Source organism: Pseudopodoces humilis, chromosome 17 (assembly GCF_049639895.1).
Source record: "Pseudopodoces humilis isolate 2021_Gansu_Grassland_sample_001 chromosome 17, ASM4963989v1, whole genome shotgun sequence".
NCBI lineage: Eukaryota > Metazoa > Chordata > Aves > Passeriformes > Paridae > Pseudopodoces > Pseudopodoces humilis.
Genome location: NC_142216.1, coordinates 8159765 through 8176781, shown reverse-complemented (window position 1 = coordinate 8176781; position 17017 = coordinate 8159765). Strand labels below are relative to the sequence as shown.

The window sequence follows — 17017 nt, the reverse complement described above, 5'->3', positions numbered from 1 at the left end:
ATTTTGGTGGAACTTCCACATTTTCTCTGAAGAAGGTTATGTGACAGGACACTTGCTTTCTTATCTCTCTTTCCACAAACTATTGCTTTTAAATCAAACCAACAGCAAAGGTCAGGATTTATGCAGTAACGTTAGGTGGGAGTGCACAGGGGGAGCTGGAATAGAAGCTGGAAGTCAGCCATGAGCCATGGCAAGCTCTCTTCTTTCTTGCAATGTATCACTTGTCCATGAAGGAGCATTAACATCTTCTGTGTGTACCATCTCTATACACACTGTTGGGAAAGTGTAATGTTGCTCTTAGTAACAACATTCCATTATTTTCTATCTCACAGTTGTCAATAAATCATCTGTTAAATGAATCAGGCCTTGTGAACTTGTACTGGCAAGATTGATTTTTGCATGATGTTTCTTTACGAAATGAATTAAATCTTAGAAAGAAAAATGTGTGCACAGTGGCAGAGTGTGCTTTCACAGAGAGAGTATTTATGATGAATAGAAGGAAAATAGAGTACACATGCTTCAAAGAGCACATTCCTGTAATGATGCTCAGTACTAATATAATTTGAAGTAAAGATGGTAAGATCCAAAGCTTTCAATGCAGAAAGATTACCATTTCCTTTGAAAGCATTCTTTACTGCAAAATCCTGAGATACTTTTAGATATACATTGAGTTCTTCCATTGTAATTTACCTAAGTCCTTATTTTTTTGGCTTTCTTCTGTATCCATCAAAATAATTGGGCTTTCAGCAGTGCTTTCTACAGACAGAAGGTGTGAATCCAAGGGTGATTTTTTCTCTTTTACTGCCTGCCTTTACAATTGAAGGAGGAAGATCTTCTTGCATTATTACTTGCATGGAGGCAGCTCTCTGAGTCTGTGAACAAGAGTAAATGTGTGTCCCCTCCACCTGTTGGTGCACAGATACTTAAATCCAGTCTCCTATTGCTGTCAGGGAAGACTTCAGGAAGGAAAAAAATCCCAGTGACTTCTCCAAGATTTTCTTAACGTTGGAAGTGTATTTCTATGATCAGTCATAGCAAGTGTAGTAGGGAATTATTTTTGATCCTTAGCACCGAGGCATACATAGAACAGCCTGTGGTTATTAGCTCAGAATGAAATGATGAGACTTGGTTGCTGTTACAGGATGACTGCTTTTCCTGACTGTGACAGGGACAGTAAATGGTGCACTAAAGTCCTGTCAGCTGCAGATACTTCAATGTCCAGGAAGTTCTGGCAAAATGGGAGAAGTACACTCCAGCTCTATAGTGAATTAAAAATAAAAAAATTGAGAGGTATGGAATGTAAAATGATATCCCTGCATCCTTAAGGACCACCAAAGGACTAGGAAATCTAGAAGGAATAAGGCAACTATTGGAGGAAGACTAAATAATATATTCTAAAATTCTTTCAATGTGTGACACCTGGAACTTTCAGCTACACATGTAAATTCAGAACCTTGGAAAATCAGATGCAGGCCCATAGTCTAATTTCAGTAGTATGGTCTACACGTAGTGAAATCTGGGATTTGAACTGGGCAGTCTGAAAAATAAAAAATCTAAGCAAAATGCTATTTTCACTAAAGGATTAATTCCTATGGAGAGCTCTGTGCAGAGAAACTTGCAAAGCCTGTGAGCTCCCAGTTTCAGAGTTACCACTGGAAAGCTGCTGATGTTTGCACAGTGTACAGCCTTATCCTGCATTCCAAATCCTCAGTCCTCCAGGATGCCTGCCTGGACCTTTTACAAAATTTTCCAATTGCAAACACTTTGTGAACATTGATCCACAGCCACTCTGATTAAATAATTACTCTGAAGAGCACTTCTGTGGCCTGGCAGGGGATGGGGCTGGAAGAACCAGCCCAGATCTCCATTCAGATCCCTGCTGCTGCCCCCTCCCAGAACATTTTTCTTTCCTCACCCATTCTTTCAGCAGGTACAATCTAGGAATTTTCTTCAGAGTAACCAAATTTTAAATTAGATTTAGATTATTTTCACTTAGGCTTATGGCATCAGCAAGTCAGCATCAAGGCCTGGGAAAGGGGGGGGGGGGTCTCCTTTTCCAGGCAGCCTTTTCTCCTATTCCTTGTTTTTTGTTTGCTCACAGATTTGCCTGTGCTTTGGGGAGATGATAATAATTGCATCAGCAAAGGCTTACAACTGCCCTACAATACACCCTGTCAGCCTGGCTACTTTCAAAGCTTTCTCAGCCACAGTTCCAAATCTGTCTTTTTTTTTACAAATTCCTTTCATACAAACCATTTTTATATTTTTCAGAAGTGCACAGCTTATGGTTTTCGTAATGCCACAGGATGGTTTTGATCTCACTCGCTGCTTTTCTATTATTTTGGATGTTAAGTATTTTAATAGTGCAAATATTTTTAAAAATTGGGACATTTTCAGTAAACCATATCCTTGAATACACAAAACTCAATCCTGCATCTGAAAGACTACAAATATACAAATGCACATCAAGAGCTGAGAAAAGAATTGACATTTCTTTAAATGATTCTTCAAAACATGCATTAGTAGGAGATCTTTGCTGCTACATTCCATACTTTTTTGAAGTTATTGATTCTCACAACTTCTGAGTGCCAGGTGCTCATTAGTAAGCCCATCTCATATTTTTCTTTACTCTGTTAAATGAACTTTTGTAGCTACATGAGGTAATTAATACATGTTACAGTAGGCAAATGACAGTGAGTATTTTGAGCCTTTTTTACCTACAGCTTTCTCTGACACTCAGCTCATCTTAGTTATCCTCTTTTTAATCCTGGAGATGTTTGGTTGGTGTTTTAGCAGCACTCCATCTCTTTGGTCCAGAAACAGAGGCCAGAACGGTGTCAGTGACCCCCTCAGCCAAAAGCACCAAAATTGAGCCACTCCACCACTTAGGCAGGGTAGATTCAGGCAAGTTTGCAAGCTGAGGTTCTGTAAGGGAGGAGGTGCTCATTCATTTCACCCCCGGCTGGGCTCCTGTCCTTTGGGGAGTTTCCACAGTCCCTCTGCTCACACCACACAGAGCTGTCTGCCCAGAAGCCAAAGCCCTGCTTGTGATGCACTTTCTTGTGCACATAATGAGAAGTGCATTCTAATGCCTTTGTTAATGGGACACACTTGAGCGTTGATGAACCATCCCAGATAAGTGTGTTTGCTCACATACCAATTGCTCTTCGCTCCTGTTAATGGCACTGCTCTGGTGTACAAATGGCTCCAGTAAAATCCTGGTCAGATCATAAATCCTTGCAAATTTGATTCTCAATATTTGGGACTATTGTATTTCCTCACGGCGATTCCTGCTCCACTGGGTTGTCCGTGCTGCCCTGAATGCTGCATTTCCTCGTGGTATTTGTGCATTTCTGCCTTTGCAAGGTGCACTAGTGCATAGATAGTTCTGATTTCCTGTCAGGAAATCTTTGCAATCCACAGGGGAGCTATGTTGTCTTATTTGCACTTTCTTATTGAATTTCAATCAGGTTTCCCAGCAATTTGCTGGAGGAATTCCTATGGGACACCTTCAAATGCTCCTAGCCACATGCTGTCCAACTCCTCATTTTCTCTTCTAGGGTTGTCTGTGTTTTCTCATTTAAGAATAATTCACCACAAGACAACATTTTACATTAATGAAGCCCTGGTGGTATCAGATGTGATGACATTCTGTAGGGAACAGAGAAAATAAGCACAGGGATATACTTAGTATAAAGTAAAAATCAGCTGATGTGCAAAAAAGTTAATGAGGGGGAAAACCAGCTTCTTCTGGCATATGCTGACTCACGAGTATCTCTCTCCATCCTGCTCAAGCACGGGCAAATTGGATTTATCTGTCACTTATCAAGGGTCCCTCAGGAAGAGAATAAGGATGGTGGGCTCCAGTAAAAATTAAGTGAATCTACTCAATTGTTTCCCCTTTTTTTCAGTTTGATAGAGCACTAGTTCCTGGAAGAAGGAGTCTTTGCAGTCAATTCCTGGGTCCCCCTGCAGGTTTTAGGCAGTATCGATGTCCTGGCAGGGATTCTGGGAAGAATGTGGGGTGGGATTTTTTTCCTGTGAGAAAGCAGATCAGTCCTAGTGCTCACTGTCACTCTGGAAATGCCCTGTGCTGGATCCACTCGGGCTGCACAGTGAGTCAGTTGTGCTTTTGCTCTTTCTATACAATATTTTGCAGTTCTTTTCTTCAGGTAGAGTAATGACCACCACTGTGAAGGTGGAGAGCCCAAACATTACCTCCAAAACAAGCATATCCAGCACACACTGGGATTTGGATCTTGCTGCCCATAAAAATAACTTTTCACATTAAAGCAAACAAAAAACCCCAATTACCAACTGTGAGCTCCTTAATTTTAGATTTGAACAAAGTGAAAGAGATGGAGTAGTGTCAGAAGAACAGAATTGTGTAAAAGTAGTTTTATCCTATGAACCACCTTAAGGTATTTTTAAAAAATAGTATCAAATAATAATGAGTATCTCTTTTTACTATGACACTTTTCCAAAAGTACCTACTGCCATTGGGGTTTCTCCTAATTCAGTTTAGGTCTATCTGTGATTGCACAAGGAGCTGTAAAAATTAGAGGTCTCTTATAGCTCATTTAATATATAGTAATATTTTCAACTTCTTTTTGAAGTATTCTGTTGAATGCTTCAACATAGACATTCTGTGAAATCACCCTGTGTTTTCACTTTTTTCCCCTATATATAATCTTTTCATTTTTATTCTTGGCTGTTGCTTTTCCGCTCCAATTGAACACAAATAGATCTGCCCATTTCTTCTCAAATACTGTCAAATTACTAATTTTATTTCCTGAATTTTGCTTTTTCCAACTCATGGCCATTTTCTTTATGGAAAGTAGCAGCTGCCCTTAACATCACCAGCTCAAGTTATTTTCATCTACTCCAACTCAGAACATTTTTACTGAAGATCAGAATCTAAAATTTCTCTTTGTTCAGCAAGCGGAGCAAAACAACCTCCTGGGTGTGAAGTTCAGCAGGTTGTCTCTAACATTTTCAGCTGGGGCTTTGGAGGGTCTGTAGGAAACAATTCCATCTAAAGGCCAAATATACACACTATGGTAGCCCAAACTGTTTGTCTAAAAACAACTGTCCCACAATTCCTTCATTTTAACCACAGTGAGTTTTGTTTCTACTCTTAATTATTCTTCCAGTTTTGCTTATTTGTTATTCCCAATGCCTTAGAGTGCAATATCTGCTGAGCTGTCAGCAGCAAAGTCGAGTATCTGTGAAAACCTCCATGAGCTGTGAGCTGTGTGTTTACTTTAAACACTGCATTAAACTCAGGGCAGTGCTCAGTTTTTGTAAGAGCTCAGCCCTTTTGTAATGATTGGCCAGTGCTGGACAGGCCACAGCTAAAGCCTACTGGAGTCACTTCTCTGAGATCTGCTGGGGACATCTGTTCAGAGCAGAGTGTAAAAAACAGAGAGGGAGGGAAGAAGGAAGGCAAGAAGGGAGATGATGACTCTATAAAGCCTTTTTTTATCCAAAGTGCTGCATGAACTGCTGGAAAAGTCCACTCAGTCAGACATTTTTATTTGCTCTGCTTTAATTTTAAATTGATGTAACTCTATTCCACCTTTCAGGTGTTATGATAGAATTAAATGAGGGCATTAAAGTGAGCTGGCAAATGAATTTTGGGAGGCTAAGAGGCATGCAGGAGATAACATTTTAATTAGTACCTGACATGGCCAGAATGTCACAAGGGACATTACTTCCACAAGCTTCCTGCTTGGCTCTGACAGTCCCCCACCATCATTATAGTTTGGATGTATTTAAAATAAAACTCCAGGCTTCTTAATCACCTGGCAAAGATGGACTTTCCAGGGTTTCCACAATTAATGTGAGCACAAAAGAAAGTAGCAGTAAGTACCAGGAAAGCAGATGTACACTTTGCCTCCAGCACTAGTGAGGGAGCTTTGTAGCTCTCGATCTTCGATCTTCGTTCGCACAGTTCTAGCTGAGCTTTGTGTTTTAAATGTGCCATTTTAAAGAAGCTTCAGATCAAAGCCTATTTCATCTTCCCAATACTCAGGTGCTCCTGTAATGATCTCAAAGTCTGAACTGCAGGATCTTGGCATCTGCTGCTGTATATATAAGACAAGGCAAAACAAGTGACAGAAGGATCAGAGGTGGTTATCAGCATAGGTGTCAACCCTGTGGAAGAATAGCTGGTGAGATCCAAAAATGCAGTGAGACAAATATATCCACATAGAGCTTTGTCATGAAGTGTTGGTGACTACAGCGATTTTACATGTGAGCTGTTCATTGATTGCAAGGCATGTTTGGAATGCACTGCCTTTCCTTATAGTAAAAGCAAACAATCCATTCCTTCCTACTTCATAAAGTTATTGGCATAATACTTCATTTTTTATTGTTATAAGAAGTTGCCTGAGGCCTCAATGAAAAGAGCAAATTAGAGCATTACTCTTTCCAACCACGAACAGTGAAATATTTTGAAGACAATTATCACCAGTTGAATCACCAAAATATCACATATAAAACATTTGGGAGTCTTCTACAAGTCACACAGATGTGTGTATGTTTATATGCATCTGTATGGAGTTGGATTGGAAGGTTAGCATGGCTCTGAATTTATCTTGATGCTTACTTTCAAACCAGCTCTTGCAGGAGCAGTGTTTAGAGCACTGTTCTGCATTTCTGGGAGCAGACCCACCCCCTTAGCCTGAAAGATGCTACAATTTTTTTAACTGCCTGTTTTAATAGCCCACACACATGTGGCCACAATTACAGCAGGGTGAAATAAGATGGTGACTTACCTACAAGAAAACATAATGATGTTTGTCAGAGAAAGTATGGTTAAAATTGCTGCATTTTCTTTTTATAAAGCATGCAAAATACAAAGATAATATAAAAATTAGTACTTGGAACAAAATACCTCCTGTCAATCTCCATGCTAAGGTACATTTATGTCAAACCTTTTTAAGAAGTGTTGCCACATTGTTTTAAAATACGTTTTAACATATAATTTTGTTGAGTTAGTCTCCAAAAATAGAAAAATTAGGGCTTTTTCCCTTCTGAATTGCTGAAATAATGCCTGTCCTGCTTCTAACTGGAGGAATAGATTAGTATTGGGCAATGTAATTTAGGTGTGTGCTATATCACATTTTAATCAGAACTAAATGGACTTGTCCTCCAGGCTCACAGGACAAATGACTGGACAGTTTGTTACCAATCACATGTGCTACCAGCAGAGCTGGTTTCTGCTTGTGAGCCAGGCAGCAGGCAGGGCTGGATTCCAATAATAAATCCACTACCTCTTGTTGCTCAACAACAAGGGAATAAAAAGCATCTTTGTCCATGGGCTCTCTTGCAAAGGTTTCTGCTTCTTATTTACATTTTGTGGCTGGTCACCTCAACCACAACCTATAGATTCTGGTCCATGGCAGCACATTTGCATCCTTAAGCAGGTTATTAAAAAGCAGTGGCGTGTCCCTAAGCTGAAGATTTAATTTGCATGAGGAGAACACTAACCTCAGTAACTAAATATGTATTTTTTAAAGCTCCAACATTTTTTTTTCTTTTTGTTATTTCTCTGCATTTGCAGTTTCTTTCCTTCTACAGTACAGAAACAGTTGAAGCTGTTCCATCTCTCAGTGTGCATCCCTTTGGCATTCAGGGCTCCTCAATCTCTACCTAAGAGACTAGTTAGTATTATATAACAATAATATGAACCCAAAGAACCATTCTCTCCACATGTAATTGCTAGGAATGGCATACTATTTTTAAGAATTATTATTAGAATAAGATCAGTAGGAGTGAGAGGGAATGGACAGATGCCCGAGAAGTCAAATGACACAAAACATTTTGTACACATTCTGGGAATCTAGTTGCATAGTTTACTTGTTGGGAAATAGTGTATTATATGAACAGTTACATATCACTGCAACTTGCTCCTGGAAAATATGGACTTCTTGTTTGCCACACAGTGCCAGAATATTCCAGCAGTGAGACACTAATATGGTCCTGCAGGAATGTGCTTCCTAAGTATTAAGTTTTGTTTAGAACTCATTGCAATACGAGTTGTGAGGCTTGGGGTTTTTATTTTGTTAGTGGATGGAGATTTTTCAATTTTGCTTTGCTAGGCTGGAGTAAAAATTGGATGTGATTCTGTATTGATTTAATCTTATACATCTACAGGTAAGTTCAGTTTTCATGTTGATTTCTATCACTAAGTACTATTGAAAGCCCCTATCTGAAAGGGTGAAATTAAATATTATACTGCTAATTTTCACCACCAATGTATATAGATTAGTATCCATAGAGCTGCAAAAGTCCATAACAAAAGCAGGCCCATAAAAGCTTGAGCCTTTACAGCATACTAATGGCTTTCCATTAGGTCAGGTTAATGCTTTCTGCTTGGTGAAAATAGGTATTTAGCAATAGTGCTTTCAGTTTGTGAGGAATAAATAACTGTTGGACCAAGTGCTTCACCCTTGGGAATAAATCTGCACTTAAGGTGCTTGTTAATAAATCACTTCTGCAGGATAATTTGTCACATCAGCAGATGCAGATCTGAGGATGTTGTTGGGTCCAGCAGCTCTCACATCCTCCCTTTGCATTCTCATTGCTGAGAATCAGAGAAGGGACAGATTGTGCCCCTGCTCGAGGTCCCACAGCCACCTCAGACACAGGGACAGTGCTCTGGGGTCAGCCTGGGGAGCTGGGTGTTAGCCAGCCTGCTGCTCTTGGGGGAACATGGGCTGTGAGCAGATCATCAAAGCCATCAGCAGGGAAGGATCCATATTTAACGTTACAGGAGGATCTGATATCAGATGGCTGCTAAAGCAGAACCTTTGCTGACATCAATAAAATAGCAAGGGTAAAGAAGTGAGGGTTGTTTTCTCTTTAAAAGGTGAGGAAATGAATTGAAGCCAGGGTCCCTTATCTCTGAGAAGATACACTCCAGTGAAAATGCCTATTTACATATGTTTGCACTTGGGTCTGTTTCACAGCACCAGAGCTTTAAATGGTTGTTGACAGTTGACTGGATGGATTTCAGTTGTGAGAGAGGGGCTATGGAGAGATTCGTCCCTTGGTGATTCTCTTCAGCCTGGATTTTTAAATCAGTGCTTCAAGCCATGTCAATATCCATATTGTTTGCAACCCCGGTGTTCTCTCCTTATAAATCTTCAAATAGCAAGAGACCCATTATCACATCCATTCCTCCTACAGCCCTGTTCTTCTCATCTGAGAAATGTGACTTGAAACTTCTATTAATAGTGAAGAGGTACATTTGCACTGCATTTTTCATGAGGAGGGTTCTTAAAAATGCTTTATAACTTCTACTAATGTCAATTTATATATAAGGATCTCAGATGAGGGGCTTCTCAGAGCTATGCTTTCTAATTGTTTGATATATAACTAATGGGCCCTACCACCTGAAATAAAACACTGAGTGCTGTGGTTCCTGGATGCCAGAGCAATGACTTTGTTTGTATGAAACTCCTGCCCCCTGAATGTCAATCCACTTTGAAGTGTCCCAAATGTGCTCCAAACTAAACAATTTCAGAATGATTATATGCCTCTGATATAGTTCAAATGAAATAAATAAAAATGGAATGCAGTTCCATTGGGTAGAAAGGCAGGATATTTATAACAGGTATAGTAGCATTAAAATAAAGTAGCATTAAAATAAAATTTAATACAAGAAATGTAAAATAAAAGGATACTTCCTCTATTTTAATGTGCAGGAGAAAGTAAAATTGAGGGCATTAAGTACTTGAAATTTAACTGAACTTTGCATTAAAGTTTTGAAGTCTTGTTCAGAAATTTATTATTCACTCCATATTAATAGCAAAGTTGGCTCCTGTTTGACTCATGAAACAGCATTTATTCTAGTGAAGAAAGACTGCAGTCCTATGGGAGAACCTCAGCATCATACTCACTGTGGAATCATCCTTAAGCAGCATACTTAAGGAATATCTCAGTTATTCACAGAAAAACTATCCAGAATGCAGAAAACTCCAGTTCTGGGCTTACTGTCAGTCATGCCTCAGATCAAATTCCGAAGGAAATCTGCAGGGTTTGTGGTAAGCAAAAACAAGAGGAATAAATTCACCCAGGGTCCACTCTTAAACACTGCCCTCAAAAAAAGCTTATTTCTCGACATGGCTGAAGTCACAGACATGGAAAAACTGTAACAGCTTCATTACAAATGGCATTTTACAGACTCTGACATGTTTGATTGGCTCAGTTATAGAGAGCAGTTGTTTCAAGTCTGATGTACCATTAATTACTTCTGTTTACCATTAATTGATTGCTTCTGTCCCACCTATGCTATGCATTCAGTCCTGGTTTGTATTGCAGTTTAAAAGCATGGATTCCAATTACCCCAGTCAGTGCAGTTTACACCAAATGACCACTTTGTGAGATTCAGTTTAGAGACTTTATCTGGCCCAGGGGAGTGCACCCTGCAGGCTGCTGAGGCTGGGAGAGGAGCTGAGTGTGCTCCTTGTTCCTGCCCTCCATACAGGGTGAGTTTGCAAGCAAATCCAGTGTCCCTTGGCTTACTTTGGGTTGCTGTGGTGTCTGGGGTTGGCTTTGTGTTTGGGAATAAACAAATCTTAATCAGGAAAATGGCTCTAGAAGGTATTTTCTTTATTATTACTTCTTTTTCCTGGCCCTTGACTGTCCGTGAAGCTCAGACTGCCCAGAAGGCACAATGAGGGGTCAGGAAAGCACAGGAATGGATGTTTGTAATCCATAGTTCCAGCCTTGGCCTGCTAAAGGTGACATGTGCCACAAGGTTTATTTAATAAGTATTTAATTATTTAATTAAGTATCAGGTTTGCAGAATAAAACTATTTATTTAAAATTACTCATTTCTTGGACAAATTAATCCTTTTTTTTTTATTAACCCAACTTGGAAAGATAAGATAGTTTACCATGAGTAAAATGTAATGTTAATTCAAGTGAGAAAATGAAGTGGTAAGCTTTTTCAGCAAGGTAGGCCAGTTTAAATTAGTACTTCATTGTCTTCCATTTATTTTACACTGATGGGATTTTTGTTCAAGACCTGATTTTTCCTTAGCTGGACTCAGCTTTAGAGGGATCATATTTTTACCTTGCATAAGAAAATTTATCAAACTCTTGTGTTACAGAAAAAAAAATGGGAAAATCTTTATTTTTCTCCCCTCTTGAATTTAGAAAAGGCTATAATTTCTAACTTCAAAGTTATTCCCATCCCAAACTAAAGAGTGAGAACAAACAAATCCTCAGAAGAGCCATGACATATCAGCAAGTTTCTTGTCACTGGAGCAGTGAGTTTAACTTGGGAGAACTGTGGGACTCAATTGTTCTTCAGTAAGGTGGAAGGAGGAATATTATAATGTGCAGTGAGATGGAGAAAACTTATTGTGACTGTGAACGATGTCTGCCTCTATGGCATAAAATCTTGCTCTGTATTTCAAGAAATGTCATTTAAAATGTAGAATGAGTGCACAGCAGGAATAATAAAATTGCCTGAACATGTGAATTTTAAGCACTAAACATGATACAGAAATAAGAAATTTTTTTGACAGAAACTTGTGGCTAATGTAGCTTTCTTCCTTAAAAATAATTGCTTCACCTGGACATTAATCTCTTGGCAGAAATTTTTGGGAAAATTAGATACTTCCCAGTAAAATTTGTAAGAAAATAAATGTTTTACTTAGATAACAAAATGGAATTGACAGCCTTCAGTGGTGTTAGAGTCTCACTTGCAGTAAAACCAGACCAACATAACAATTTTTTCTGAGTATAAATAAGTATATATATTTTCTATTATGGTGATAATAGCCTTATACTAAGCCAAATGTTATAAGTTATCCCTAGCATCTTTTTCAAGTAGCATGTCTAGGCAACAGTGTCCCTCCTCCCCATCTGTTTGACTGATATTTTTCTCTGAAATCCTAAAAGGTGAAAACATTTAAGTTAAATAGTCACATAGCTCTAATTGCCAACTGGCAGGGAGCTCTGCGTGGCACTTCTTCCATCACCAATCGTGTCAGCTTCCAAGGAAGTACTTGAGTACAACTTATAATTCATAACGACTTACATTTTCTTTTTATCTTGCATCCTTCTCCCTGACCTTCTCTTTTTCCTTCAGAGCTCTTAATGACGAGAACTTTACAACCATAAACACAATTTTTCTAATGGACCCTCTGGGGAGAGGTTTTTCCCTGGTGCTCCTGACTCAGTATGGTGCTTTGTTCTTTCCTAGCTTGCACAGACAAAGAGCTGAGGAATCTGGCTTCGAGGCTAAAAGACTGGTTCGGTGCCCTTCACGAGGATGCGAATCGTGTCATCAAGCCCACGAGCTCGGAGACGGCACAAGGCAGTAAGAAAACCCCTTTCCCATTGAACATTTGGGTGTTGTAGGAGCTTCCCAACCTGGGAGCATTGAACTGAGCACAGCTGTTGGTGCTGCAACATCCCGTCAGGCAGGTGCCAGTGAATAAGCAGGTACCTGAGACCTGATCCTGCAAATAAATAATTTTCTGAAGGAGCTGCAGTGCTTCTGTCCTCTCTTTGGCCCAAACTGCTCTAAAAACTGGCAGTTAGAGAGACCTTCACAAGTTACTCAGGCAAATAAATGTCTGAAGGCCATGGAGATCACCACTGTGTGAGGTGTGTGTTTACTTTAAACACTGCTTTAAACTCAGAGCAATGGTCAGGAACTGAAACTGCTCAGGGACTTTTCTCAGGTGCTGGGGTTAATTAATATGGTGTAGTTTGTGTCTGTACAGTTAAATTCCCTCACCCTCCAATTCAGTGCAGCTGCATCCAGATAATTTATTGGGATTGGACTCTGGTCTCTGCTTAACCAGCAGTTTTATGGCCAAGCATTTTCTGACACAATGTCAGGGGCATAAGATGAAAATATGTCATACAGGCATGTGGAACATTATGCCAATATTGGAAAAAACTCACCTAGATTTTACTTTAAAATTTCCTGCTAACAGTTTATATAAGGGAGAGAATAATTAAAAGATCCACATGTGAGCCATGGAGCTAGAAGAGTTAAATGGCTGAGAAAGCTGGAGCCCATTCTGTGCAAGGTATTTAATAACACCATCTTTGCCTCCTTTGATGCATTTTTTTTTAAGAAAGGAAGAAAATGAACAGTCTAGAGGACATCTACTCTCTGTAGGTTAAGCCAACATGACTGATTTTGATGTCATTTAGCCACCAGGGAGGGGAAAGATTCAGATAACAGCATTAAAAGAGGTCATGCTCACCAGAAAGCAGATGCAAATTCACTTTCTGTAAGGACTCATTAATTCTTTTAAACAGTATGTCCCAAAACACGTGGACCCTTGGGCTGCAAAGTAGGATGCACAAGTTTTATCTAGGTCTGTACCTCACTGTCACTTCACTGATTCTCTGAGATGAGCTGTCTAAAGCCAATGTCCAAACCCAGAATTTGAAGGGTTCAGTCAGCTGCCACTTTTATGGCTCTTTTCACCTGGTGTCCCTGTGGAGAGACACCTCAGAGACTGCAAGGGCACTAGAGCAGACCCAGCACATCAGGGTGGGCATTTTCTGTTGGTCCAGGTCCCCACAGCCTCCCTCTTTTGTGCTACATCTGAGCTGGAGGAGCAACAGATTGCCTCTTCCTAAAGAGGCAATATACCACAGGCTATATTGCTCAAAACTATTGTCACATTCAATAATTTCACTACAGATCTTAAAATTCTGTGGTGAAACATGTTATGTTCTATGTAAATGATCTTTTCTCATGTGTCCCTTATTTTGCATAGTATTTACAACAAAGTCAGTATCTTTAAAACCATATGTCCTACTTATTTCTGAAACAGTTCTCCAAAAAAAGATATTCTCATGCAGAGGATCTGAACCACAGTGCAGAAAGCAACTGGATGTACAGCTAATCATGGCTTCCAGATGTGAATTCATTTCAAACCCCATGACAGAAAGCCTTAGAGGCTTTAAACTTTGTTTGAAGTCCTTTTGACCCAGAATCACAGGAAATCTCATTTTATCAGATTGTCAGAAGGATGTTTTCATGCAGATGATTCGTGACATCCTCATGATGACCTTGCCAGAGGCCAAAGACCAAATACAATCCTAAAGGTGTTGAGTCTTTTTTGGTTTTGGTTTGGGTTTTTTTTTTTGGGTTTTTTTTTTTTTTTTGCTTAAGCAGTTTCAGGGAGAAAAACATTCCTGGTAATTCTGCCATGTTTGCTCTGATTCACAGAGGAGCTGTTATTTCTTTTTAGTTTAGTTTGATTCCTGGCAGCTTTTATTTGAAAGGCTGCCTGATGATCTTAAACACTTGATCTCAACAATGTTCATTTTTAGACTGTTGACTTAGTTTGGCACATGCTCTTATTTTCTTCTAAATCAGTTAAAAAAAAAGAAAAGAAAAAGAAACTTTATGAGTTTAGATGCCTAAGCCATTTTTGAATTCCACAAAAGTTGGGCTTGTTTTTTCCTTCTGAAGTTTTGCAGCAGTATTCATGAATTAATCTGCATGTGCCAAATTCTGCAGCTCACATTCTCTCTGGTGGCACTGAAAATACTCACAGGGTGAGGATAGCAGTATTTAGCTCTCTCCAACTTCAAACATTTTTAAAAATGAAAGACGCCTTAAACAGAGCTCAGAATTCAAAGCAAAGTTCACATACCCAAGCTGTAGAAAAGAATGTATGTGGATCCTGGCAAACAGGACATGCACAGCTATGGAAATACACTCTGATGTACACATTGCCCTTTTATACGGCTCTGCATGTGTTACCCTCCTCACCACACACATCACTTCATTAAACTGAACTGCTTTGGTTGTGCCTGCAGAGTTTGAAAGCGCATGAACATCCTCAAAGTAATCCATTTTGGATGTGCCCCTGTGGCAGTAAAAGGAGCAGATGGTGGGATGCCATGACTGCGAGGCCTCGGACACATCAGCTGTCTGCAGAAGGTCTTCTAGCAGAGATTACTCTATGCTACATTAATTTTTGATGATGTTAGCGTGAGTGTAAATAAGCATTGTGAGTGTACTATGTTCACCCCCAGGTAAAGAAAAAAAGTACACTCCCTTTTTGTTTTCTTTGTAATTCTTTGAAAAGGATGAAGGAGACCATTGTTGTTTAGGTTTCAAACCTTCCTTCCCTGAGCTCTCTGATCCCAGCAAAGCACCATGGGCCAGGTACTTTGTCTTCTGAAGGCTTTGTGCAATTAAAATCTCCTCAATAAATGATGTAAGAAACTCAGGGACATGCTTTGACATAGGGAAATAATAAAACTAATTAGGTAGCAAGATCAGATTGAAATTGCTCCTGAGCCTGCTGATAATTCATAACATCCCTGTATTGTATCCAGAGAGTCTCCTTGGTTGGAGTGGGTGTTGTTTTTCTTATACTAGAGATCTGTGCAATATAAAAGACTTTTTCTGGGGAACATTTCTTCTCCTCCTTCTTTTATTTTAAGCAATGGGGGAAATTAGGTTAATTATACCCCTGTTAATTTAATTGTAGTATACTTTAATAAAATAAAAATGGCTCATGCAAGTCAACTCTTGAAGGGGGAAAATAATTTTTTCATGCCAGAAGGTGTGTTTATTTTTAATAAGGATTGTCACCTAAAGACTTTTTTAAATTTAATTCCCTTTTAATTCAGAGGAGGTAGAGCATTTTATGTGTTAATGGGTTGAGAGACTTAAACATATAGGTCACCAGCTTGATTTTCTTCCAGCTCTGTAGTGAATGAAAGTTGTCAGGATGCTGAACAGCTGTCAGTTGGAAAGAGGAACCTGATGGTCTCAGTCCAGGTCCTTGTGAGCAGGTGTCCAAATGAGAGCAGCCACCACCTCAGCTGACATTAACTGGCATGTGTGTTGGCAGCCTCTGCCAAGGAATCAAGAGGGATGTGGAGCCTGCACCATTCTCATGCTTCTCACCAAAGGCACTGCAGCACTGCACTGATAAACAGAAAGATGCAGAAAAGTTCTCACTGGGGTTACTTATTCTGAGTCTGTTAAGCTAGAAATCCAGTCTGTTAACCAAGCACTGAATTTTTACAGAATTTATTTCATCCAGAAGATTGCATCATATTTATAGATAAGTATATCAAAAGACTATAAGAAGAAGTTAATTTGTTCAATGTCACTTGGCCCCACCAGGCTGGTGGGAGCAGTGACCTCCCAGTGCAGGTAAGCAAGTTCCAAAAGCCATTTTCCATCAGCTGCCCTGGTTATGCTGTGAGTCAGAGCCCGTGTTGCACACGTAGGGCACATTTGGCTTTCACTCCTGGTGCTGGGAGCTGAGAGCATCCAGAACTGTTGGATTTGGGCTGCAGATGCAAAGTTGCAAAATGTGATTTATGGGCAGTACCTTTTAGCAGGAGACAATATCAAGTGGAGCTACTATTTACCTTCAACTACGTATTGGGGGACAATTAAAGAATTAACTACCCACTGAAAATAACTGTCTAGCTAATGACTTTCTGTCACACCTACCATGCCAATATTTCAGGACTTCCAGACCACATTGTCTGGCAATCCAGAAATGTTTAATAAACCACCCTTTTAATAAATCTAATCTGGAACTCTGGTCACAACAGTGACCACAACAACTCCCTTGTTTATAAGAAATTATAATCAAAACCTCTCCAACTAATGTAATTAACTGTCTTCTCGAGTGACTTTTCCCAACTGTATCTCCCGTCAAGCCCTGATGGTGTGTCACAGAGCAGCTTTGTACTCACAGCAGTCACTACTGGTGATTTGCCCAGGCAGGTGCTGAGCCCGTGCTGAGGGCAGGCTGGTGGTGTGTGTACAATCCCCATTGTACACACAGGTGGAGATTTCCCAGCAGGGAGGAAAACAAGCTCAGAAATAATCTACAGGCACTGTTGGGGGCAAGTCATCCCAGGATCTCCTCCTCTCTCTATTGATCCCTAGCAGTTAAAAGATGAGCTTTAGAGACCCATCAGGGCTGAGCAACACATACAGTCCTCAACTGATCATACAACACCTGCAGTTACTCATCTTTTGCAGCAG

At 39.8% G+C, this 17017-nt stretch overlaps 1 protein-coding gene across 1 annotated transcript in view; it reads left to right on the top strand.

Annotated features, from left to right (window-relative positions):
- Positions 1–17017, top strand: part of SPOCK1 (SPARC (osteonectin), cwcv and kazal like domains proteoglycan 1) — a 275639-nt gene that overhangs the window by 244901 nt on the left and 13721 nt on the right. The window contains exon 7 of the mRNA XM_014253272.2: positions 12224–12340. Within this exon, the coding sequence (XP_014108747.1) occupies positions 12224–12340 (117 nt within the window). The remainder of the gene's footprint in view (positions 1–12223; positions 12341–17017) is intronic.